The 27,588-nt window shown below is 38.9% G+C and overlaps 1 protein-coding gene across 15 annotated transcripts in view; it reads right to left on the bottom strand.

Annotated features, from left to right (window-relative positions):
• PEX5L (peroxisomal biogenesis factor 5 like) overlaps positions 1 to 27,588 on the bottom strand; it is a 353,835-nt gene that overhangs the window by 268,574 nt on the left and 57,673 nt on the right. For 6 of the 15 annotated variants that reach the window (XM_015472388.3, XM_024989959.2, XM_005201643.5 and 3 more), the window contains exons 1-2: positions 12,538 to 13,595; positions 10,629 to 10,700 (exon numbers count right to left, since the gene is read on the bottom strand). The exons of 4 other annotated variants lie outside the window; for them this stretch is intronic. In XM_015472388.3, the coding sequence (XP_015327874.1) occupies positions 10,629 to 10,700; positions 12,538 to 12,630 (165 nt within the window). In that variant the 5' untranslated portion in view covers positions 12,631 to 13,595. Of the gene's footprint in view, positions 1 to 10,628; positions 10,701 to 12,537; positions 13,597 to 27,588 lie in introns of those variants that run through there. 5 more of the 15 variants (XM_024989963.2, XM_005201646.5, XM_024989950.2 and 2 more) reach the window with 4 other exon arrangements.

Below are 27,588 nucleotides of genomic sequence, written 5' to 3'. Positions count from 1 at the left end.
GGAAAAACCCTCTGCTTCAATGGGGAGGAAATGCTTTGCTAATCTTCCTAGGGGGATCTTAGGAAATTCAGATTCCTTTAAAAATCTTTAATATTTGAACCCTGATATACAATGGAATGGTATGCCCTGGTGGCTCATATGGTAAAAGAGTCTGCCTGCAGTGTGGGAGACCTGAGTTCGATCCCTGGGCCAGGAAGATCCTTTGGAGAAGAAAATGGCAACCCACTCCAGTATTCTTGCCTGAAAAATCTCGTGGACGGAGGAGCTTGGTGGGCTACATATCCATAGGGTTGCAAAGAGTTGAACACGACTGAGCGACTTCACTCCACTTCCATACACAGTGGGAAGCTGTCACAAAGTTTGTGATAATCTCTTTATGAAGTAGGAAGCATCTCATATAAATATCCTTTCGTAAAAGTGTCAAATTTAATAGAGTTAGCTGTGCATTTGAAATACATGCTCTTCTCAAGTGATTTTTCTAGACTGACTGGTATGCTTAGCTTACCAGCATGAGGGAATTTAGAAGAAAGGATAAAAAGTAGTTTAATTTAGGAAGGCAGTTACAGGGGTGGATGAGTAAAGCCAGGACATGAAGCTGTAGACCTGAATTCTAATATTTCTTGTGATAAAAATAATCTAAGTGATAGAGTCAAGCTACTTCCCTATTCCAAGACTCAAGTTACTTTGGATGAAGAACCAATATAGTTAAACTTCATAGCAGCAGCACACTTCATCACTCAAAGTTTCTCTGCACACCTAGGGGCCGACTTACTTACTCTAAGCGACTGCACCACAGGCATAAACCCCCTCCTCTGTTTAAAGTGGCTGGGAATGGGTTCCATGGAGCACAATTTAAAAATCACTGCATTAGATTCTCTTCTGAAATTCCTTCCAGCTCTAAAGTCTACAGTTTTCAGACTGACTGGATAAACTGACTTAAAACAACCAAAAAAAAAAAAAAAAACCAAAACCAGTAAAAGCACAGCAAACATTCCACAGTGAAAGGCTGAATGGTTTCCTTTCAAGCTGTGTTCCAAATGGCTGAGTTTCAGCACTACTGTCCTGGCCTGTTATTTTCATATATCACATCATTTTTATACTCAGCAAGTCAGCTCATGTCATTTCAATTTTACATTTATTTTTCTCCGTGACTAAAGATGCTGCCAGCACTTTCCCCCGTTAGATTACAAAATGGGCTATTTGAAACTTACTTACATCTATTTACTTTTCCAACTTGAAAGTTGAGTTTTTTCTATGCTGCATGTAATGAACATAGGCTGTAAAAGAATACCCTAAAATAAAAATACATGGTGGCATTTAAGATGTTTGTTGAACTTGAAGTGGTTACTCATGGTCTCTCTTAGTGATTACAGGTTTTCATCGGACCCTGTGGTTTGCATTACTGTTTGCAAAGCTGGGGAAGACGGACTGGTGGAAGAAGGCTGGGTGCTTTTCCTCTACAAGGTGGGTACCTTGCTAACTCTTTGAGATGCTAAGTTGGTAAGAACAGGAGGTGGTAAAAGTCCCGAAAAGGAAATATCAGCAATACTTTCTGCTTACAAATCTCTGACCTACTCAATTTATCAAGTGAGGATATTTTACATTTTAGGTTAACTAGTTCTTTTTTGAGGTACTCAAACCTCAGGAGACAGAAGGCCATCTAACAATATATCTTAATGTCCATAGTTTTAATCCGATCAACAACTGGGTTAGGTTAGTTTCAAGGGAGAGGCTTGAAAGCAGGAGGTATAAAGAAGGAGAGAAATGGGGGGAGAGCAGAGGCCCACCAAGGTACAGGGACATCTCTCTCCTTTGCTCTTAGAGTCTCACAAGTGTATGTCACAGACTGGAACCCCAGGGCTGTATACAGACCCACACTGTTTTGACTACACATGGTTATAAAATTTAAAAACTGATTTAAAAATTTTTTTAAAGTAGATTTATTGTTTCTCTTGAAAAATGAGTACATGTGGTGACCCTGAGCCCATTTTCAATAAGATGGCAATTAGCTGGGGCTGGTAGGTGCTGCCCCTTCTAGAGGGGCCAGCGGGCAATCTCAGACACTGTCTTTCTCACTTCTTGTTTTTCTTACACATAGTCTATTCTCATCTCTGAACTTGGTTGATCGAAGGAGGCATTTGTATCTATGACCTCAGAACAGACTTTATTGTTTAGTAGCATTATAATGTAGTCCCAAAGAAACCCAAGGGGATTCTTTTTTTTTTTTTTTTTTACATTTTATTTTATTTTTAAACTTTACAATATTGTATTAGTTTTGACAAATATCGAAATGAATCCGCCACAGGTATACCCGCGTTCCCCATCCTGAACCCTCCTCCCTCCTCCCTCCCCTACCCTCCCTCTGGGTCGTCCCAGTGCACCAGCCCCAAGCATCCAGTACCGTGCATCAAACCTGGACTGGCTATACCTACTCAATCCAAGGCTTTTACCATCAACTCCCACCACTCACCCACTCCAGTATCTGACATTTATAAAGTACTTATTTCATGCCACAGACTCTGTTAAGCATTTATTTACAGCAACTTATTTATCTTAACAACTGCTTTATGAAGTAGATAGAATTTTCTTCATTTTATAGCAGAGCAGCCTGAGGCTCAGAGAGGCTGGTTAATTCTTCCCGATATAGCTACTACATGGCTGTAGTCTGTTTTCATTCAGATTCCTGACGGTGAAAGCCTCGCTCTTAACCACTGTATAACAACTGCTATATTCACAATGGCAAACATGTGCAGTGGCAGAGGAGCCAGCAGACCTGAAAGGCACCAGACCAGAGTACCCAACAGTGCCCCACAGAAGGCACACAGACCGCTTACCAGTAACAAAGAGATGTAACGACCAACTCAACATTCAGGAGGCCTGAGCTGCTGGTGGAACGAACACGAGACAAAACAGCCGTGGGCCTGGATTCTAAGCTCTGCTCTGACTGAAGGAGGCTGCATTGGACACAAGGCTGCTCAGAGAGGCACCCCCATTTGAACCCCATAACAGACATCTGAGCCAGATGGTATTATTCCATTTTACAGATGAAGAAACAGAAACTCTGAGAACTTCAGCTGCTCACTCCCAGGCCTTCTGCTTAGTAAGTGACAAAGCTGAGAGTGGAAACTGGGACGATGGCCACCTCCTTCATTTCAGGTCTCTCCTGTCTGCCTCTGTGTCACTCTAAAGAATCACCCTCTACATTTTCTGGCCTTCTACCTTCAGACCTCAGTAACATGTCAGAAGACTCTGAAATTAAGATATTAGGTCTGTCCTTTTAGTTTTTCCTGGAGTCAGAGGTGATGCCTAGGGGAATCAGTACACTAGTTTGAAATGTATGAAGTCAACACCCCACCCCACCAAATCCCTCAGCATTGTAAGTTTGCAAGGAAAAGTTAAGTTACTTTGCATTACTGTGATTTCTACCCCACGCCCCCTTCTCAATTACCTAACTCAGGTTACATAATTGAGCTATTTTCATATTACTTGACACAAATAGGTAATGTTTTCATATTATTACTTGACACAAGTAGGTAATGTTTAGGAATAAAAGATGAGCGAAAATGCCTTTATCGCAGTTGCTTTTCTGTTTAACCTTTCACAAAAGTTTCCCCTTGCCTTGTATAACACTTACTGATGATAAATAGCTTTGCTGACAGATGGCATTGATTGGACTACAGTAGTGAATTTTTGTTTACTCTAATGCTGATTTCATATAGACAGCAAATTTGAAAAGCTTTGGTCTCTCTCATCAGACATAAATATGGCTTATTTTCATTGAACCGATTCTCATCTATCAATCTCTCTGGGGAAAATGCTAATGAGCCTATGTCTATTGTGAGCATAACGGGGGCAACCACAACTGCATAATGTGCTTGGTCCTTCAGAATCTCACAGCATCCTGTTTCAGAATCACCAGGCTGCCCAGCTTGTTTCTGTCTTGCAAGTCTAGAGGGGGTTTCTGTTCTTGGAGTTCCAAGAAGGTACCCAGGAAGAGTGTTATACATGATGTCAAGAGACAAGGTCTCAAGCTTTATAAGTCTTACCAGAGGTAAATGGGATCTGAATTGTATTTAAATTAAGTCACCACATTGATATGGCAAGAAAAGCACTGGCCAGATGGTGCAGAGTACAACAAGGCAGTGACACATATCACCCCCATTCCTTTTACTATTTATGAGTCCAGAATCAGGTCAGCTGCTTAGATGGCGGAATGACCACATTAACTTAGTACAAGAAGGAAGCTCGATATCCTTTCCTGTTTCTCTGTTTCTCATTCTTCCATTTTTCTTTCACATTGGCCTATATTTTCCTCTTTAGGATTCATTCCCACAACGACCACTAGGATAAAATTACAATCCTACTTAAATGCATTTCTGCTACTGGAAACACAGGGGGGTGTCTATACTTCGCTTCTTCTTTTTCTTAAAGGAAAATTCATAGAAATTCTAGTTTCCATGGCTTTCTGCTTGGGCTTCTTCTACAAATTTAAAAGGAGACTCTCATAAGGGTGTCAACTACAAATTGGCACCTGCCAAGAGCATTTGCCAGTGACTGAACAACAACAAGGGCATTTGCCATCTGCCTCTGTGGAGATTGAACCCTGTGCTGCTGCAGCTGCACCTTCAATAACTCCTGAGCGTGGAGAGTGAGGCACTTTGCACTCCAGGGAAATTGGTGGAACGGGTCTTTAGATAGTTAGATATTTTCAGGAACTGATTTCATGATCCTAATCCTCGCATCTCTTCATATCTAGAAAATCACTAAATTCCTTCATGGTGACATCAGCTCCTCATGATTAGCAGAAAACCTTTTGTAAAGTAAGCTTTTGATTGCATTGAACTCCTCCTTCACCAAAATCTGATATATTGACCTTCTCCCACTACCTCTTTGGAACAGAGAGCTATCTGAGGTGCTATCTCCTGGACCGCAGTCCTCATTTTGACCCAAATAAAACTTAACTCGCAACTCTCATGTTGTGCATCTTTTTAGTGGATGAAGGTTTGGGGCTAAGAAAGGTAAGTGTTGTCTCTCTCCATGGTGCTTCTCATGTCTGGTCAAGGCCCTCCTGGGGGAGGCTGTCTAAGGATGGGAAAGGTGAGTGGATGGTAACAGCCACCTTTCAGCTCTGCTGCTGCTGCTGCTAAGTCGCTTCAGTCGTGTCCGACCCTGTGCGACCCCGTAAACGGCAGCCCACCAGGCTCCCTCATCCCTGGGATTCTCCAGGCAAGAACACTGGAGTGGGTTGCCATTTCCTTCTCCAACGCATGAAAGTTAAAAGTGAAAGTGGAGTCGCTCAGTCGCGTCCTATCCTCAGCGACCCCATGGACTGCAGCCCACCAGGCTCCTCTGTCCATGGGATTTTCCAGGCAAGAGTACTGGAGTGGGGTGCCATTGCCTTCTCCTCCTTTCAGCTCTAATTATGTATATATTTGCTTGGAAGGGCATTTCTCTCCTAATAAAGCTACAGGGGCCAAGAGGGAAGTAAACTGCTAAGGAATGTTTATAGAAAAGATTATTCCTGTGAGGGTTCAATAAATACTGGCCAATTATGGTACTTCCTAGTAGGTGGTTATTTTATATAATTACAGCACTGAAGCAAATCAACCTCTTAATGCCCACCTATGGGATGACCGATAATGGGCGACCATAGGGAGCTATGTAGGATGACAGACGGTGTATTGGATTGCACATCAAGAGGGAAGGCTGCTTCCAGTGCTCTCTGTACCTAACCAGGGACTCAGAGCAACTAGATTCAGCTCTCCAGATCTCAATGTTCCTGTTTGCTAAATTGGGGTTTTGGGGTGGTGTTATGGACTGAATGTTTGTGTCCCCTCCAGATTCATATATTGAAGCCCTAACCTTTAATGTATTTGTATCTGGGGACAGGCCCACAAGGAGATGACAATGGTTAAATGGTGCCTTAAGAATGGGGCCCTAATAAGAGGATGAGACACCAGAGCTTGCTCCCTCTCTCTGCCAGGTGATGATGTGAGGATACAGCGGGGAAGACTCTCTTTCTATAAGCCAGAAAGACAACCTTCGCCAGAAACCAAACATATCAGCATGTTTATCTTGGACTTTCTAGCCCCTAGAGCAGTGAGAAAGAAATATGTGTTGTGTAAGCCACCTGGTCTCTGATATTTTGTATGGCTGGCCAAGCAGGTGATGATGACCAGCTAATTAAAATGACATACTTGAGAGTCCCTTGGACTGCAAGGAGATCCAACCAGTCCATCCTAGAGGAGATCAGTCCTGGGTGTTCATTGGAGGGACTGATGCTGAAGCTGAAACTCCAATACTATGGCCACCTGATGCAGAGAGCTGACTCATTTGGGAAGACCCTGATGCTAGGAAAGACTGATGGCAGGAGGAGAAGGGGATGACAGAGGATGAGATGGTTGAATGGCATCACCGACACAATGGACATGGGTTTGGGTGGACTCCAGGAGTTGGTGATGGACAGGGAGGCCTGATGTACTGCGGTTCATGGGGTCGCAAAGAGTCGGACGCGACTGAATGAACTGAACTGAACTGAACTGAACAGGTTTATAGTTTACAAAGTACTTTTACAAACTCATTTTCTTAGAGAAACTCTAAGAGGTGGGAAGAGCAGAGTATTATTTTACAAATATGGAAATACCTCAAATCACAAGGCTACCACAAGGCTACTAAGTGGAATTCAGTCAGATGCAAACCTGAATCTTTGAGCACTTTTAGTTGTAAATGGCTGTGGTTTTCTTGTTTTTATCATCATTACATTGGATATCTATGAATTCTAGTTTTTAGGTTTCCAGGTAACTCCCAGGTGAAGAATGTCAGATTTATCACAAGTGATACATATGTTTTTTCTCTTCAGAACTATAAGAGTTGTTTCCTTTGACCAGATATTCTCAAAATAAGGTCTAGGATCAGCAGTGAGAACTGAGGATTTAGAAAAGCAAGTTATTGGGCCCTACTTGGACCTGACCTACAGAATCAGAAATTCTAGGGGCTGGGTGGGACTGAGCAATTCCTGAGAAGCCCTCAAGGGGATTCTGAGGCTGCTAAATTTGAGAACGGTGGTTCTGATCGTGTACACCTTTGTTACAGGTTGACATTTGACATTTCCCTGCCTTATTGCACTGAAGGATATGCAGCTGCAACTCTGAGTCCTACAATCATCTATGGCATACTGTTAAAACTATTTTGAAATGCTTGAACCTACAAGTGTATCCTCTTTACAATGACAATATTCTATAATTTTGTGTTAGCCTTCATTACTTCCTGTATGTTTGCTTGGAATTTGGAAACATTTTAGAAAAAAAAGTTATCTTGGTCAGCATATCACAAACCTTGAATTAAACTGGCTCTATTCTAATTAAAATAGTACTTTAATTTACTATTTATTCAAAGTGGCTAATGTTTTTAATCACTTACTCATGGCACTTGACAATCTACTCCTCCACACTGACCCCTGACATCTCAGTAACTTCAAAGGAAATTCACCTGTACATGAGATCTATTCCTAAACAAGAGGCATCCCCATCCAATCAGGAGAGAGTATTTTAATAAATAATAAAAATAACCAAAATACATATATAAAATTTCTTTTAACATTTATCCTAGAAAGCCAAATATAGAACTAATTCTATTAATTATATGTAAATGTACATATGTATATTATATATGTTATATAATTATACATATAATGAAATAGTTTTATATCAAATGTCTGGCTTTTAGAGGTATAAAGATTTTTATCCAATGCTTCCTTTGATTACTTTTCTAGGCTTGGAGTTTGAAAACCGGGGATTTCTGGAAAAGAATATGGACTTCAATGCCAATGTGATCCATTTACATTTAAATGACTATAGAACTGTGTGGGTGTGTAATTACATATTATGTGGCACCTCTTATTACTTTAGGACATCAACACTAACCTAAGAATTCTCTGGAACATTTTCCTACATATCTCAAATAAATCTTGCCACTAAAATTTCACAAAGAGAAAAGCACAATATTACCTTTTAAGAATAAAACTTACACATTTCCAAAATTACTTTTTCTTATAGAGAAATAACAAAGAAATCACCTTTTACCCCCTTGAATGTGGGCAGCCAGAGTGAATAAAATCCTCATACTCTATGCTGCTTGTTATTAATGTGCTTACATAAGCAAAACTGTGGGCTTTCAGTGGAAGTATAAGACTTACAAATCACATGACTGATAAAATAGCATATAGCTTACACAGCGTTTGTAGAGCGACAGCTTCTGAATGACAGTTTTAATGAGCTTACTGGACTTCCAACCATCACAACACTCCAACTATTTTATTTATCTTCTTTAGATTTTCTTTTGGCACCATTTACTGAGATAATTTTGTATCTATATGAAGACTGACTAACAAATTTCTACCATGTTTCTGAAAAGACACAGGAAGACTAAATTGAACATAAAGATTCCTCCTCCCCTGCTGAAATATGTATAATAACTATGAGATGAAGCAATATTAAAAAAAACTATTCCACACACATCCACTCACAAACACACATGCACTTTTAATATTGATCTCTTAAATTCAGGACGAATTTTTAATAGTGTTATAAAGACTAGAGTGTTTTCCCAAATATTTTACTTTGAGGTTGTCAATGCTGTCATTGTTTCTACCTAGGATTTACTCATTACATCAACACCAAATAAACCGTCCCCAAAAGGAGGGACTACTTTTTACTGCCAACAGCAAACACCAAAGCCAACTCATATTCATAATTACTCATCTTTTAAAACAAGTTTTGACATGAATGACTCAGTAAAGCTGGGTTACTGCCAACTGGTGCCAGCTTGTCCAGTGGCACCAGAGGAAATATGAGAACTAGAGTCAACAGTGACGGAGAAACCGAATCCTCCCTCTTTTGATCCAGGTAAGAAAAGTGTTATTTTCTGAAGAAGCAGGAGAGTAGGCTCTATTTTTTAAAAGACTCTTTAACAGTTAACAAAATGTGTTTAGGCACAACAATATAAATTTGTGAAAAACAACAATTCTCTTTTCTGAATCCCCGAATTCACTTAAAAATAAGCTTTAGGAAAAAATGAAGAAAAGAAAGAAAAGCAGCTCTGGCAAGTAGAACAATACTAAAGAACTGTAAAAAGAATGGGAATTTAACTTCTTCATGATTAAGAGAGAAATAAAATAAAACTTTTCATTTTAATAGAGATATGTATAGGTATATGAATTCTCATACTCAATTGCATTTTACCTTTTTTACATTTGCCAGGGAGGTTCAGTCCTTCCATCAGAATACCAGTCTATAGGGCAGGATATATGGGAAATAGAGATCACACACCGAAAGAAATTAATCTGACATAGTTAAAATGATGGCTAATAGTCCAGCAGAGCACTCAGCCTCCGGTCCCACTTATTAACTGAACTGACAGTTTGGCACTAAGCAGAAACACAGGGCCAAATCCAACATTCTTCCACCCTGGTTTACTCAGGAGCAGCAGAGTGAAGACAAGGCAAGAAAAACCTGACTGTAGTTTGAGTGAACCCTCTAGTATGGACATAATCTACATCTCCTGGGGAGATGCTTTGACCAGTTTTCCCTGGAATACTACTTCAGTAATCACAATTACTCCAGGCCGAACAGGCCAGTCTGTAAGTCAATTGTTTCTGGTTGCTCTCTTCTGATGGTCATTTTCCCTTTTATTCAGAAACAGACACAATGGCCCCTTTAATGCAATCACCATGATGCAAAACAAATGGCATGATTAGGAAATTGTCCAAATTCAACTTGGCGTTCTGTAACTTGCTGACTGCCTTCATTCTAATAGCTTCATTTATTCAGATCTCTGAATTATTTCTCTATCCCTACCTGAACTTATGTCAAAATCATCAGAATCACAGCCACTTACACATGAAATAGATGTGCAGTTCTCTTGTCTCCTTGATAATTAAGAAAGACGTTAAGGGCTAATGCCAATTCCGTGACACGAGCTGGATACCTTCCATTACCTGGTATGCCACTGTTTATGGTCTATTAAACAGTTTTCATTTCACCTTATGGGCCTATATAAAATACAAGCTAGATGTTTCTCAAATTACAAGCAGTTTTAATGACTATTAACTAGCTTCTTTTTTGGTTTGTTTTGAAATTTGAACTCTCTAAATTTACTGCAGACAATCTGTGAAAGTAAACTGGGCAATATGTTTTAAACTTCTCAGTTTTTGAAAGTCTTTTATCCCCCTCCTCCTAAATTATAATTGTTTTACACTATAGTAGCATTTCTCATTTTCAAAATAAGATACATTCTGGTTCTTGTTTAAATATTTTTTCCAAACCAAATTATCATTGTTGTACTGATTCATTTTTTCAAGTAGGGTTTTCAATTTCCAAACATTCTCTTATTTTGCTCTGTTTTATTTTTCTTCATTCTTACAAACAGGACATACATGTTGACATCATGCAGAAGTCAGTGCATCAGAGGCCTTAGACAGAGAGGCCTAGCTGCTCTCAAAATCTGTCTTATGCAGGGCTCAGTTAGTCAGGCTAATAAAGCTGCCAGGGCAGAGCTGAAAGGTCAAAGGGCTCACAGTTGTCAAAAATGTACAACGCAACAGTAGAAAATGTATGTAAGCATTCACTTACCTGCTTTTGATCAACAATTATTTCCAGGTCTTCGTCACTGCTTAGTTTTCCATATCCTTTTTCTTTACTTTTCTTGTGAAAGAATAATTTTAAATGATCATTTAGTTTCTTTCCGTTAATAATGTTAATTCCTACTTAATACTTTTTAAAGATAAAAGTCTTTACTTAACCTTGTTCACTAGTCACAATACATCATTCTTTATGCCAACCTCTCATGGACAGTAGCAAATATTTTTATTAAATTGTTGGCTTCTGTTTAGCCTCTCCCATCCAAATTATACCTTTAATCCTTTTCTGAATATTGTTATGCTTCTTTTTCAATTCTATAGTTTCAGAAAATATTCTTTAATAATTCAAGATAAATAATACATTCCTTAGAGTCCTAGGGCATTTTTCTTAAACAGTGAAGCTGCATTTAGTGATCATATTATGCTTAAGACTTCAGGTACTAAATGTTTGCTTTTAATTCTTCATATATTTTTAAGAATAAGCAAGTATAACACCACTCAGTTAATGAATCTTCAGATTTTCTATGTGCTGTGCCATGTTTAGTTGCTTAGTTGCTTAGCTGTATCTGACTCTGCAACACCATGCACTGTAGCACTAGGCTCCTCTGTCCATGGGGATTCTCCAGGCAAGAAAATACTGGAGTGGTTTGCCATGCCCTCCTCCTGGGGATCTTCCCAACCCAGGGATGGAACCCAGGTCTTCTGCATTGGAGGCAGATTCTTTACCATCTGAGCCACCAGGGAAGCCCAAGAATACTGGAGTGGGTAGCCTATCCCTTCACCAGGGGATCTTCCCAACCCAGGAATCGAACCAGGGTCTCCTGTAATGCAGGCTGATTCTTTACCAGGTGAGCTACCAGGGAAGCCCCAGATTTTCTGTATTTGCCTATAAATCTGATGAAAACTAATATTGGAAGAGACAACTCAGAAATAATTTTTAAAAGGTAAATAAGAAAATTTTCAAAATTAGGTAGCTTAAAAAGTTGGAAGAGTACAGACCATTAAAAAAAATATTCTTTATTGGCATTTTTTCCCTCCATCTGTCTTTCCCCATAGCAAAAGTTATAAAGTTAGAAAACAACACAGATCATGCCAACAATTTTACTGTTGTGTTACAGGAGAGAGATAATATGTCTGAGTCTTATTTTCCCCCCTTTCTCCCAGTGCAAGGGTTAAAGGAAATACCAGGAATGACAGTTACTTCTTCATAATTTCAGAAATTATTAGTACCTTGCAGAGGACCAGTAACAAAAAGAAAAGAAAATTCACTACCTAATTAGCTGTAATCCAAGACTGCTATCTTAAAAAAAACAAAAACAAAATCCTGCTCAGTATTAACTATATCAACTAGAATTAAGGGAATTATAAATATTTCTTATGTTTCCATCCACTGTGCATAGGATCCTCGTCTTATCGGGAAGAATTACATCCTTCAGCAAACATGACAAAAGTCTTCTTTACATTATGGGACATGATTCTTGTCTGTTTTTTCTCCTATAACATTTCAAAAGCAGATTTCCACACTTCCCCACTCCCTCACCCCTCCAACAAACATACCTCCTATTGTTGTGTTTTTTTCCCCTGATAGAGATTTCCTGAATATTCAAGTACTAGGATGCATAAATAAAATCTGAATTCTCATTCATATATTAATGAGTTTAGCCACTTAGAACAGAACAGATGGCCACAGTATTTCTATTATTATTCTTGTCCTCATTTGAGGTTCCATTTCAAGACTGATGGAAAACAAAAAGAACAAGGTTGGTTTCAATCAAACTGACTTCCTATCACTTTGCTTTCGTATCCTTTTAGTCCACTGGTCACCATAAGATATTGTCCAGAGACCCTCTAATGCAAATCATTTAGAAATGCCTTTACTGAATATTGATCTATATACGTACCAAGTAGCTCATTTGCATGACCCGATTTCTGGACAGAAGGACATTAAGTAGAGATGGAATATGTGCCTTTGCATCCATTTCACTGTCAGACATCCCAGAATTCTTTGCACCAGCCGCAGTGGCTTCATTGCCAGAGCTTGCTGACCAGAGAACCACAGATCTTGCCCAGCAATAGTATATATAATTCGCCACACTAACCGAAGTATCCCCGGATCATTGTTTTGACTTTGTAAACATTGTGAAATCGTTGAAACTAAAATTTCTTCTTTTTCTAGCTAATGTTTATCCAAGTACTGCCATGTTCCCTGACTGCTGTTCTAGTTTAATGCTCAAAAAACCCCTCCATCTATTATTAATTATACAAATTTTTGTATTTCATCTCATGCATATGGACTACTCAGCTTCTCTGTCAAAAAAGTTTTCAATGCCCCACCCTAGACTGTCTTGTGATTAGTAAATCACTACTAATATATATATATATAACAATGTTGGCATTCACAGAACATAATTCAAGATTGCCCTTCCTGCCAGTACAGATTCTACTTCTCCAGTTTAATCACAACTCCTTATCTGGTTTACTACTAAATTTCCCCAGAAAGAGGCTAGATCAGGGAAGGAGATTATATTCCCAACTACTGTAAACAGAAGTTGGCATTTTCCAAGAGTGGGAGGAGGCATCTGGGTTTGTACTTAAGCTCCTAGTCTCCAAACAGCAGACAACTGTACACAGAAGCTTTCCAGTTTTACTCTAGAGTTAAGCAATATTTTCTAGCTCACCCCATAACCCCATGGGGATTAAGCCTTTTCTAAGCCATCATGGCTATTCGCTCACTTACTGCTTATTCCTAGTGCGAGTATAATCCTCTTTCAAGCTCTCAGCTTCCCACTTGGACTGCTGAGATCAGCCAGCCCAGCCAGGGATCTTCTGCTCTCCTCCCTCCTCCCAGCCGGGAATCCCTGTCTTCTATCTATGCACTTGGTCAAGCACAAGAAAGCAACTCCATAGCTCCTGCGTGGCCCTTCACACTGGTCAGAGGACTGACCTAGAAGGAGAAAGAAAGCTAACCTCCCCACTGGCCTTAGCATGAGGAGGCGGGGCTTCTGGGGGAGGAGAAGCCAGAAGGGAATCATTTCCTGTGCTCCTCCCACCTCCCTGCAGCCACTGCAGCTGAGGATTGCCCCTGAGGCAGTGAGGTTAGGCCCTGTCCACCTCAGCCTGAGAGCATGCTACCTGCTGAGAGCAGATTTTGTGCACTGCCCCTCTACATGCAGCTGAGGAGGGAGCATCAGTGCAGTGAAGTTAACATGGTGAGGACCTCGAGGTGGAGAAGTGAGGAAAGAGAAAAATTGCTGAAAACGTCTCCCACTCTGTGAGAAGCTTTCAGCTCAGGATAAGTGTCCAATTCTGACACTCCAAATACAGTATCTCCTCTCCTCCCCACACCATTATGAACCCTTTCTGAATAACTGGAAGGAGAACTATCTAGTTATATTTTTAGTACTGATGATTTTTTTTTAATATCACTGGATCAGAGTTGCTGTTTTCTTAGGAATATTGAGCCTGATCATCTTTCCTCTCTGTAAATGTTCCATCTCTCTTTAACCCTATCTACCTCCACAAAAATGAAACAGAAAGGTGGGTATATTCACTTGAACTAAATAAACCATAAAACTTGGAAAATGTATAGGAAAATCATACATGGCCATGGATACAGAATGTCTATTATAGAAGAAAATTTTGCAAGTAAGTAACAAAGCAATAATAAAGTCTAATGGGATAGAGACCTGGAAAACGAAGCACTCAATGTTCTTTTTAAAGAAGAGTTGTAAGAGTTTATGAAAAAGTGAGAGTTTTAACTGAAAACTTCCAGTTGTGTATGGGTTGAATTAAAAGAATTTATCATATTCACTAGGAATGGAATATACAAGGGAAATTTTGAAAGGGAAAGGAATATATGATTTAATTAATTGTGCCAACTAGCTTCAATTATAATTTTTGCCTAACTGTAGATATGAAAACAAGTGTAAAGGTTTACATATAAATATTTCAAAAAATTTTATTACTGTTTCTTATTCAATACTATTCAATGTGATAAACAGTAGACCTGATATTACTAAAGCAAATGTTAATGAAAAATATATAATATACACAAAAGAAACAAAGACCATCCTACTCTTTTCTTCGTGGTTGTCAGTATTCAATTCCTATCTTATTTTTCCTATCTTCAATCCCTTCTTCTCTACCACCTTCCTTCCTGCAGCCTACAAAATTGCTCACTTTTTTCCTGTCCTAAAAGATGACTTCCTTCTGCTTTTCCCCTAAAGGCATTCATTCAATCTCTCTTATCTCTTTATCATCAAACTTGAAAGAGTGGTCTGTGCTCACTAGCCATCAGTTCAGTTCAGTCGCTCAGTAGTGTCCGACTCTGTGATCCTATGGACTGCAGCACACCAGGCCTCCCTGTCCATCACCAACTCCCGGAGTTTACTCAAACTCATGTCCATTGAGTCAGTGATGCCACCTTCCTTTCTCTTCACTTCTAAGCCAATCACAATCAGGGTGCAATTTACTGTAATTGCATTCTTGACAGTCACCAATGGACTCTTAATTATTAAATTCTATAGCAGTCCTTTTTTAGAGTTAATTGTATGAGGTGGTTTAGTCACTAAGCAGTGTCCAACTCTTGCAGCCCCATAGACTGTAGCCTGCCAGGATCCTCTGTCCATGGGATTCTCCAGGCAAGAATACTGGAGGGGGTTGCTGTTTCCTTCTCGAGGGGATCTTCCCAATCCAGGAATTGAACCCGGGTATCCTGCATTGAAGGCAGATTCTTTACCAACTGAACTACAAGGGAAATCCTATAATTGCATTAATTAGTCCCAAATGCAATATATGATTGACTATAGATGTCAAAATAAATGCAAATATTACTTCTTTCAGTGATCAGGTCTGTATCATGATCATGTATTTTCAGAAATATCTTTGCTGTTATTTACATTATTATAGCTATTAAATGGTATTGCCAGCAGCTGAAAAGAGGATCAATGAGAGAGGGGAGGATTGGGAAAGGAGATGCTGTGCTAAGAAGATACTTGCTGAGTTTGTAATGCCTTTGGAAAGTTCATCCAAGTGGAAAGATCCAGTTGTCCAGTTGGATATATGGGTCTATATTTTTAGAAGAGAGATAAGGACAAGACATATGGATTGATGGAGATAATTAAAGTTGTCAGAGAGGTCGAGCTCATTAAAAAGGAAAATGTGGAGACGGAAGAGATGAGGACTAAGGCTGGCATCCTGGAGAATCGTTACATTTAAAGAATGGGCCAAAGAGAAGAACCCAATGAAGGGAAGTGGAACAGGAGTGGGCATAGGTGTAGGAGGAGAAACTCAATGCAGTCAAAGGACACAGAGTTGTAGATGGTGTCAAATGCTGATGGAAGGTTAAAGAAGGAGGCAAACTGCATACTTTCACTGTATTTGGCATTTTGGAAGTCATCAAGGCTGTTAGGAAAAGAAGAATTAGTGATGATGGAACCAAGATTAAAGTAAATTAATGAATACATTGGTGGTAATGGTGAGAGGGGAGTTATTTTCTCTTAGCAAGCTCGAATGAAAAGGGAAAGAGGGACACATTTGTTAAGGTGGTAGATCTTATGTCCTTAAGTTATAGCTTTAAAGAGAGAAAGAGAGAGAAATAGAGAGAGCAAGAATGCTAGTGCAAAGACAAAAAATACAGGGCAAGAATACTGGGAAAGTTACAGTTTTCCCTCCTTCCCTTGTGTAAAGCTATTGAGTATGTTCATAGTTCAAGAAACAGCAGTAATGAGAATGAAAATGTAGATTCCAGAGGGTGAAGGGGAATAACTCATGAAGCATGAAAGGAAGAACAAAGTGCTTTTGGAGAGGAAAAAAAGTGCCTGTTTCTTTTAAAATTATAATTATGTGATATATATTTACAGAAGAAAAATCTAGACATATATTTCAAATATTAAGAGTCTTGCTCTCTGGGTGACAGAATTACACATGATCTGTGTTTTCTCTTTATACTTGGGAGTTCTTCTTGAAATAAGAATGATTTTCTTTTATAACAATAATAAAAAAGAAAACAAAAAATGTGATTACTTGAGAGATCCATAAAATTGCCATAGAAAAGACTCATTTAAAGTCTACATTGCAGGTTCGATGCACGATACTGGATGCTTGGGGCTGGTGTACTGGGACGACCCAGAGGGATGGTATGGGGGAGGGAGGAGGGAGGAGGGTTCAGGATGGGGAACACGTGTATACCTGTGGCGGATTCATTTTGATATATGGCAAAACCAATACAATATTGTAAAGTTAAAAAATAAAATAAAATTAAAAAAATAATAAAATAAAATAAAAAAAAAAGAAAAACACTTCCCAAAGGGGAGGCTGGGGATCCAGGCACCATTGGCTTGCACGGTTTTCTCTGACTGTCCCGTGGGCTTAAGTGGTAAAATGCTGTCCATCCCTGTCATGAAATCTTACCTACTTATCTGATAAAATATTGCAATAAAAAACCACACCAAATAAATAAATAAATAAAGTCTACATTGCAGAAAAGCGACCAGGTTGGGGCTTTACCTTTCCTTTACTACATTTCTGGAAGAATAAATGCTAGTTTTTTAAAATGTAGAGATTCATGCTACAGTTATTACTTCTGTCCCTTGTGGCAAGTGTGGTGGGATGGATGGTGAAGTGGACTGTTTTGTTTATTGCATTTAATACGCCCCTTTCCTTTTCACTTCACCTTATGACAGTTTTTTTGGATATCATTTTGGCCCCATGTCTTTTCGTTTAAAAAAAAAAGATCCACAGTGTTAGCACACCTACCAACACTGCTGCTGTGGATACAAAGAAATAACGAATGGAAAAAACAGAGAATGAGGGAGAAGGAACTTCGCCCCAAAGACTTGGACTAAAAGCTTGAGAGTTTCTCCATTTAGGACATAAGCTGAGACAGACCTTTTAAATAGAAAGTCACCACCTTACCAATTAAAAAGACAATTTGTAGATCTTTTATTTTTCTTTCATATGGAGGAAATAAACCTTCTGAAGAGAAAATGTCATCATTACAGAGAATCATTTACAGAAGGGCTTACACTTGGCATTTTTCAAAAACTATTTTTTTCTTAAAAAAAAAAAGACATTCACAGTTGTGTTCTTCCCCCACCAACTGTGATGTTATGGCAAAAAAAGAGCCACAGGGTGCAATTTTTTAGTTTTGGGCCAGGCGTGAGCAAACATAACATATGGTAATCAAACTCAGTTCTAAAGGTATATTGCTGAGTGAAAAAAGAAATGTAAGCACAACAAATATGTTGATGCATTTTAAACCATGTTTTAAACCATAAGCATATGGCCAGATATTTAGTAATTTTTTGATTTTAGGCTAAGTCTATTTGGGAAAATAGGTACTCCAGTTACTTACTGCTGCTGCTGCTCAGTCGCTTCAGTTGTGTCCGACTCGGTGCAACCCCATAGATGGCAGCCCACCAGGCTCCCCTGTCCCTGGGATTCTCAAGGCAAGAACACTGGAGTGGGTTGCTATTTCCTTCTCCAATGCATGAAAGTGAAAAGTGAAAGTGAAGTCGCTCAGTCATATCCGACTCTTAGCGACCCCATGGACTGTAGCCCACCAGGCTCCTCCGTCCATGGGATTTTCCAGGCAAGAATACTGGAGTGGGGTGCCACTGCCTTCTCCGCCAGTTACTTACTAGCTGAACAATAAAATGGCAGTGATACACAATATAATTTTCACCGTTGGCTTTGAGGTCCCTCCTTAATGCTGCCTTTTCTATCTTTAGAGTGGCTTTTGGTCTATAAAAGAATAACCTGAAGAGTGTTAAAGCTTCTTAAAATTATTTTTATATTTTCCAAGTTTTTCAAAGATGAGAATTCAACCCTAGGTTGTAAGAGAATTCAACAGAAATATTCATTAAGATCACTCAATCATATGTCATTGTACAATGCCATTTTCTCCAAAACACAAGTTCAGTATTAGACATACACCTTCTTACATATCTTTTCCAATATTTTATCAAATTTTATTAAAAAATCAAACATACAGCAAAGTCAAAAGAATTTTATGGTGAGCATCTATATACTTACTAGCTAGATTTCACCACTACATTTTATTATACTTGTTTTTGGATATCTGTTCATCTGTCTGCTGATTTTAAGGCTAAGTCTAATTGGGAAAGTATAGTACATGTAGTACATATAATCACATTTTTACAGATTCTTTCCTCCAAGGTTTATTTAATTTTAAACCTCAGAAAAGCAAAATCATTGGTTTAGTAAGCTTCCAAAATAAGAACACTAAAAGTTTAGGATTTGTTACCCTACAGCAAATCATTACTTTCATTTGAAAAGCAAATCAGTGAACTACATTTCTAGCATTATGTGCTAGTGACAGGACATATCACTAGGATTAGGGAAGAGGATTTCTGATCAAAGTGCTGGGATTTTTACAGTTCTCAGTCAAAAGCAAGTGATCAAACAACTCAATATTTTGAAACAAATCCAGGGTGTGATAGGCAGTTCCAGTTGATATTAATCATCATGTCCTCAATTTCATACCCTTTGATCATACCCTGCAAATATCTTGACTTTACTCTGGACTGTGTGTTAAGTATTTACCTCTGGTACATCCAACAAAAGTAGGAAGACTCAGGCAGGGCTAGGACGGCTAATGATTTCTCAGAGGAGTTACATATGCTCCTGGGAACAGTCCAGTACTAGGGTGGTTTAATGAGAATAAGTAGGCATAAACAAAAACTAAACTTGAAAATTTCAGTCATGTCGGATTCAGCAGTGTTCCACATTACTTTGAGGACAATAAAGACACTCCTCTTAACCCTCCCTCCCTTCCAAAACCAAAGAAAATCACATTCAAAAAGAGAAACCAAAAAAACAAAAAATGATGTCCATCTTAATGGAAAATTTTGAGTCCAGTTCTTTCATCTGAAAGGCTCTTGTCTCTATAAAAATCATTTCCATATTTTCTCTAGACTAGGCTCTTGAAGCTGTAAATGCAGTGGTATAGCATGCAATGACAAAGCCATAAAACTCGTTTCCTGCCTGCTAAAGACAATAATAATACATACATATATTTCAGTCTACTAGATTTCTCAGCATTATGTGGCACTGGTGCTGTTTCCAAGGCAAGATCAAACTAAAACCACTCCCATTTGGCAATTTTATCTGTCATCACTCAAACAGCAGGGAGTGCTTGTTGATGTAAGACAGGTAAGGGGCCTGAGAGAACCAACATCATCATTTTGGATCCTCAAATGGAAATAAATACTTCTATCACATAAAAAGTCTCATCCCCCCCCCAAAAAAAAAAACTAATAAAAGGGTAACTTATGTACTCCATACTTGAGAAAAATAAGAAATAATCTAAAACTAAAACTATTCACCTATGCCCTGCTTCTGATCCCTATTGACATGACTTCATATTGCTATAGGCATTGGCCCTACCAGATGGGGGTCTAGGCGTGTGTTACTCCCATCTCAAACACAGGTGTGCTTGTCACTGGCCTCTCCAGTGGCTCCTTTGCCTTTTCACGGGCAGCTGGAGCACCTGGCACCACACACCTGCTGCTGACTCCTTTACAACTGGGCTGGACATGATGATTTTATGTCCTTGTGAAAGAAAACAGCAATCATTGTACTTTAATAAAAAGGAAAGAAAAGCTAGCTGCTTCTGTAAGCACTCTGTTTGCCAAGTAAATATAATAATGTCTCTATTTTCATACCATCTCTAAACTCACACATTGCTTTGATGCTTTGACAGTGCTCAAGAAAAATTTGTTTCTGACAAGAGTCAACCTGAAATCTGTGCCTCAGTCACCAGATCTGTGCAGAAGGCTGTTTACCATTAAGCTGCATTTATGTGACTCATTGATAACCAGTTTTTTTATTATGGCTAAAATAACATGAGGTGTTTTTTTTTTTTTTCCTTTCATCTGGATCTACACATAGTCATGACATCTTAGAATAACTCTTCCCTATTCTTGAGAGTGACATAGCCTGGCGGTACAGCCCATTACTTTCATCTCTGGGCTCTCCTCTGTGGCCTTGATAACCTCAGGAATTCTAACCCGACACCATAGTTCTTGTTATTTATCCATCAGTGTCCTGATGGCTTCTTTCATTCATCTCATTTCTGCAATGGCTTATGAATTCATTGATGACAACATTTTAGGTAAGACATGGAAATCCCTAAATGGTGGGCAGGTCTGGGTGTCTTTGTCATGGAGCTTCCAGGCAACTACTTATTGAGGGAGCTCTCCTAAGCCACAGGATGTACAGGGGCAAGAAACATCTGGGCAACAGACAGCTCATTTATTCACTGGACATGTGACATTGGATACAAGATTAAAACAGCAGAGTTCAGAGGATATGTAGCCAATCAAACACACTATTTTTTGATGAACATCAATTAATACCTTGCTTCATAACGAGGGCAAAATAAAGTGGCTTATAACGAAAGGCAAAGTTTAAATAGCTTTATTTATATAAAGTATTGTCACCAATCACCTGAGAGCAAATATCCTGTGATTCCTGGGCTCAAGTAAAAAGGAGTTTGATGGCTGGAAACTATAGATTTGAGTCATGAGGCATTTTTTTTTTTTTAATTTGAGAAAATACAAGGTAGAGTGTATGACGATGTTAGGTGTTCAAGTACTTGATGAGTTTGTTCAGACAAAATTGTATTCATTTAGGACAAGGGTTGCTTCATGTTAATGCAAGATCACCCTTTTATCACTAGGGGTGGTAGATTCAGTCAATACAGTTACATGACAGTAATCACAGAAATAGTAATATGTAGTGGATCACTCCTGACATTTTCAGCAAACACAACATCTATTGCTGGAAAAAATAAGCACAAATGTATATGAATACATGTGGCATTTCTGGTATTTTGCTGATTTTTACAGGAAATTCCTTATGACTTAATTGATTGATAAGCAATAATCTTCAAAAAATGAACAGCTAAAAAATCTCCTTGTTTGATGATGAGTAAGGGATAAGAAGGAGCTTCTCAAATATGGTAATTTTATTTTCCCTTGGCGTAAGAATGCAGTGTTTTCATTTTATTCTTGTACTACTTTAAACATTTCATATATGTTATACTTTACAGTAAAAATATATTACTAAAATTTTATTTTAAATATATTCTATAGATTCAATATATCTATATTTTTTTCCATAAAAGAGACTTGGGTATCATATAAATCTAAGGTAATAATGGAACCGATTTTGCCATATTTTTAGTCTGCCAAATATACTGTAAGCTGCTTGAGGTCAGGGCTGTGTTACTCATCCTCTTAAGTATTTTTGATCATTTAGTATTGTTGTTGTTCAGTCGCCCAGTCATGCCCAACTCTTTGCAACCCCATGGATGGCAACACACCAGGCTTCCCTGTCCTTCACTATCTCCCAGAGTTTGTTCAAACTCATGTCCATTGAGTTTATGATACCATCCAACCACCTCATCCTCTGTTGCCCCCTTCTTCTCCTGCCCTCAATCTTTCCCAGCATCAGGGTCTTTTCCAATGAGTTGGCTCCTTGCATTCTGAAGGAGATCAGCCCTGGGATTTCTTTGGAAGGAATGATGCTAAAGCTGAAACTCCAGTACTTTGGCCACCTCATACGAAGAGTTGACTCATTGGAAAAGACTCTGATGCTGGGAGGGATTGGGGGCAGGAGGAGAAGGGGATGACAGAGGATGAGATGGCTGGATGGCATCGCTGACTCGATGGACGTGAGTCTGAGTGAACTCCAGGAGTTGGTGATGGACAGGGAGGCCTGGCGTGCTGCGATTCATGGGGTCGCAAAGAGTCGGACATGACTGAGCGACTGATCTGATCTGATCTGATTCATCTAGTATGAATGTGCTGAAATCTGGGGCTCTAGAGCCCACAAGGGGGGTGTGGTACCCTGCTCAGAAAGCTTGATACCTACTGGAAAAGGGAAGTAACTAAACTTCCCTTTAATTATAAACAAGTGAAGAACCTGTGACAGAGGAATCTGGAGATATGAAGGAGACCATGGGACTTGGCTCTGTATCAAGGTCACAGGAGGCCTGGAGGAGATACTGGGATCTGAATGATGAGGGCAAGTCATCCAGGTGGAGGACAGGGTCTGTCTGCATGTGGGCTTGGGGAGCTGGCCTGCAAAGAGTGATAAAGAGAGAAGACCAAAGATAGGAGGTAGCAGGGTCTCCTAGTATCAGAAATGAGGATGGTATTGGATTTTGGGAGGATGAACTCAGATGAGGCTTCAGAGGCAGGTGGAGTCTTGAAAATCCTGTCATTATGTTAAGGGCAATGTGGAGCCATGGAGGGCTTGAAGCAGGAGAGTAAGCACGTTATAAAATCGTGGTTTAGGAAGGCTGCTCTGGCTTAAGTGTGGGAAAGAAGAATGGAGGGAAGGAGAGCAGGTAGGTGCCACTAAAGTGGTCAGGGTGTGCCGGCCATGGAGCCTGTTATAATTGGTGTATGGTCAGTTGAGAACTGACACACACCAATTCTATTATGACATGCTTATTAATTCATCACTTTGTGTATCATAAGATTATTTTTTCAATACTGGCTACTATAAGTGATAAAAGCATCTGTATTTTCTCTAGTCAGGAATTAAATTAGCAGTGACTAGATCTATAAAAAATACATGCTAGGCACTCACTTATTTTGGTAACACGTAAAATTATTTTAGGAAAAATACAATGTTTCATTTTTTTCATATTTTTGAGAGAGATAGCCAGAGAGAGAGAATATTTGAATAATATAGAAAAACATTTTGCATTTAATAAAGGATATTTTTGCACTCTGTAAAGTCTAAAGCAACATCTAAACTTTTCTTGTTTCTTGCTATTTGACAAAACAAAGGGAGTCTGTTTTTTAAAAATACAATGTGCAATTGTTCAGTACTGCAGAACATCTGAAAAGACTTATTGTGATTTTTTTGGACATCAATAACAAGAATTCTTTATGCAAACCTAAGAGTTGAACTGATCAGGGAGTATAAAATATTAAAAAGAAATGTATTTACTCATTGCTTTCATTGCATTTCACTTGTTTTTAACTTGTCCAAGGAAAAAACTTTATAATGCGGGAAAGCTAGAGTAAGGCAGAATCAACCACAATATTTATCTTCTTGCTCAAAGTTTCTTTGGGGATTTTTGCTACTTAATTATATACTCTTTTGTTATTAATATTTTAAAATAATTTGTTACATTAAAACTATTGAAGGATATTCAGCTACATATAGGCAAGCTTCAGAGCTACAGAACAGCGTTCTTTCTACAAGACCACAACATCCCAGTGAGTACACGTAACTACTGATGGGCTTCTTCCCTCAGTTCTCACATTTGCATTTTTCCTTTCTATCATTTTTAGGAATGAAACTCCAAGTCTAGATGTTTGTATTACAGAGGTCATCACAAAATTATGAAGACAATAAGAAAGACTTCTTGAACAATACAGAGCAGATAAATTTCAGTGATGAAGAGTACGAAGTTCATATCAACTTGAGAGCACTGGAAGGAAGCACTGAAGACTCGTTTTGCAATCTCTGATTAATACCCCAAGTGAATACTAGTAATATATTGATAACATAGTGCTAAGAGACAGAAAACTGACTGTAGCTCAATTAATTTAAATCCATCTTTGGAAGTAGATGTAGACTTTAATAAAGAGACTTTTAAAAAACTCTGCACTGCACTCAAAAAAAAAAAAAAAAAAACCCAAACCAAAAAAACTCTGCACTCTTGCAAAATTGTTCTGGGTAGGCGAGTGTGGGGGTTTTAAAGAGAGATGAAGCGAGGCTCCTGTAAGGAACAGCTAAATTGTCACGGACAAATGTGCCCCAAATGGAAAAAGCTTTTTAAAATTATAAAAGCAGAAGTTTCTCCTTATAGGAAACACTAAAACTTTTTTTTAAAAGTGCAGAAGTATGCCTGTCACATTGTTGATACTTAGTAAACATTTAATGAAATCCTTATGCTTTATAGCAAGAGGAAAAGATTAATAACTCCCATTACTCCTAACTCCTCTTACTTTCTCTTATTGATGTCAAATCCCCAAATATTTGTACACAGATACACATATATGTATCTGTGTATAAATATATCATACATATATGCTTTTATGATACAAATGTGGTTGTATAAATATTAAACTACACTTTATACTCAACAACACATTGTGAATATCTTTTCATGTTAACACACATTCATATCTACCTTCCATGTCGAAATCCACCTTACACTAAGAGTTTTGTTAAGACAGTTTAAGAAACCCAGAAAATCATCAGACTGAAGAATGCCTTTAACACTTAAGAGACAACGTTAACTTTTGAATGTTGTCCACAGAACCCTTGTGGTTTCTGAGATTCTTTCAGGTGATCTGTGAAGTTAAAACTATTTCTCATAAAAGTACTAAAACATTATTTACCTTTTTTGCTGTGTTGACATTTGAATTGATTGTGCAAGGGCAACAGTGGGTAAAGCTGTTGGCACCTTAGTAAGAAGCAGGGCAAAGACTAATAGATTTTTGCCAAGAGAACGCACTGGTCATAGCAAACACCCTCTTCCAACAACATAAGAGAAGACTCTACACATGGACATCACCAGATGGTCAACACTGAAATCAGATTGATTATATTCTTTGCAGCCAAAGATGGAGAAGCTCTATACAGTCAGCAAAAACAAGACCAGGAGCTGACTGTGGCTCAGATCATGAACTCCTTATTGCCAAATTCAGACTGAAATTGAGAAAGTGGAGAAAACCACTAGACCACTCAGATGTGACCTAAATCATATCCCTTATGACTATACAGTGGAAGTGAGAAATAGATTTAAAGGACTAGATCTGATAGACAGAGTGCCTGATGAACTATGGATGGAGGTTCATGACATTGTACAGGAGACAGGAATCAAGACCATCCACAAGAAAAAGAAATGCAAAAAAGCAAAATGGCTGTCTGAGGAGGCCTTACAAATAGCTGTGAAAAGAAGAGAAGTGAAAAGCAAAGGAGAAAAGGAAAGATATACCCATTTGAATGCAGAGTTCCAAAGAATAGCAAGGAGAGATAAGAAAGCCTTCCTCAGCGATCAATGCAAAGAAATTGAGGGAAAAAATAGAATGGGAAAGACTGGAGATCTCTTCAAGAAAACTAGAGATACCAAGGGAACATTTCAAGCAAAGATGGGTTCAATAAAGGACAGAAATGCTTTGGACCTAACAGAAGCAGAAGATATTAAGAAGAGGTGGCAAGAATACACAGAAGAACTGTACAAAAAAGATCTTCATGACCCAGATAATCATGATGGTGTGATCACTCACCTAGAGCCAGACATCCTGGAATGTGAAGTCAAGTGGGCCTTAGGAAGCATCACTATGAACAAAGCCAGTGGAGGTGATAGAATTCCAGTTGAGCTATTTCAAATCCTGAAAGATGATGCTATTAAAGTGCTGTGCTCAATATGCCAGCAAATTTGGAAAACTCAGCAGTGGCCACAGGACTGGAAAAGGTCAGTTTTCATTCTAATCCCAAAGAAAGGCAATGCCAAAGAATGCTCAAACTACCTCACAATTGCACTCATCTCACACGCTAGTAAAGTAATGCTCAAAATTCTCCAAGCCAGGCTTCAGCAATATGTGAACCATGAAATTCCAGATGTTCAATCTGGATTTAGAAAAGGCAGAGGAACCAGAGATCAAATTGCCAACATCTGCTGGATTATCGATAAAGCAAGAGAGTTCCAGGAAAACATCTATTTCTGCTTGATTGACTATGCCAAAGCCTTTGACTGTGTGGATCACAATAAACTGTGGAAAATTCTGAAAGAGATGGGAAATACCAGACCATCTGACCTATCTCTTGAGAAACCTGTATGCAGGTTAGGAAGCAACAGTTAGAATTGGACATGGAACAGCAGACTGGTTCCAAACAGGAAAAGGAATATGTCAAGGCTGTATATCACCACCCTGCTTATTTAACTTATATGCAGAGTACATCATGAGAAACACTGGGCTGGATGAAGCACAAGCTGGAATCAAGATTGCTGGGAGAAATATCAATAACCTCAAATATGCAGACGATACCACCCTTATGGTAGACAGTGAAGAACTAAAGAACCTCTTGATGAAAGTGATAGAGGAGAGTGAGAAAGTTAGCTTAAAGCTCAACATTCAGAAAACTAAGATCATGGCATCTGGTACCATCACTTCATGGCAAATATATGGGGAAACAGTGGAAACTGACTTTATTTTTCTGGGCTCAAAAATCACTGCAGATGGTGATTGCAGCCATGAAATTAAAAGAGGCTTACTCCTTGGAAGAAAAGTTATGACCAACCTACACAGCATATTAAAAAGCAGAGACATTACTTTGCCAACAAAGGTCCGTCTAGTCAAGGCTATGGTTTTTCCAGTAGTCATGTATGGATGTGAGAGTTGGACTATAAAGAAAGCTGAGAGCTGAAGAACTGATGCTTTTGAAGAGTGGAGTTGGAGAAGACTCTTGAGAGTCTCTTGGACTGCAAGGAGATCCAACCAGTCCATTCTAAAAGAGATCAGCCCTGGGTGTTCATTGGAAGGACTGATGTTGAAGCTGAAACTCTAATACTTTGGCCACCTGATGCAAAGAGCTGACTCATTTGAAAAGACCCTGATGCTGGGAAAGATTGAGGGCAGGAGGAGAAGGGGACGACAGAGGATGAGATGGTTGGATGGCATCACCGACTCAATGGACATGGATTTGGGTAGACTCCAGGAGTTGGTGATGGACAGGGAGGCCTAGCATTCTGCAGTTCATGGGGTCGCAAAGAGTCGGATATGACTGAGCAACTGAACTGAACTGAAGAATCAAGGTGGTAGCACCAAATTGACTTGTTGGGAACTGAACATGACCACTTTAAAGTACATGAAATGCATTTTACTTGAAAAAAAAATGACAGACAAGCTATGATTACTGAAATTTGGGAATCTTGCATTTTCCCCCCAAATATATGA

Source organism: Bos taurus, chromosome 1 (assembly GCF_002263795.3).
Source record: "Bos taurus isolate L1 Dominette 01449 registration number 42190680 breed Hereford chromosome 1, ARS-UCD2.0, whole genome shotgun sequence".
NCBI classification, from domain to species: Eukaryota; Metazoa; Chordata; class Mammalia; order Artiodactyla; family Bovidae; genus Bos; species Bos taurus.
This window is presented reverse-complemented; position numbering and strand designations above follow the sequence as displayed.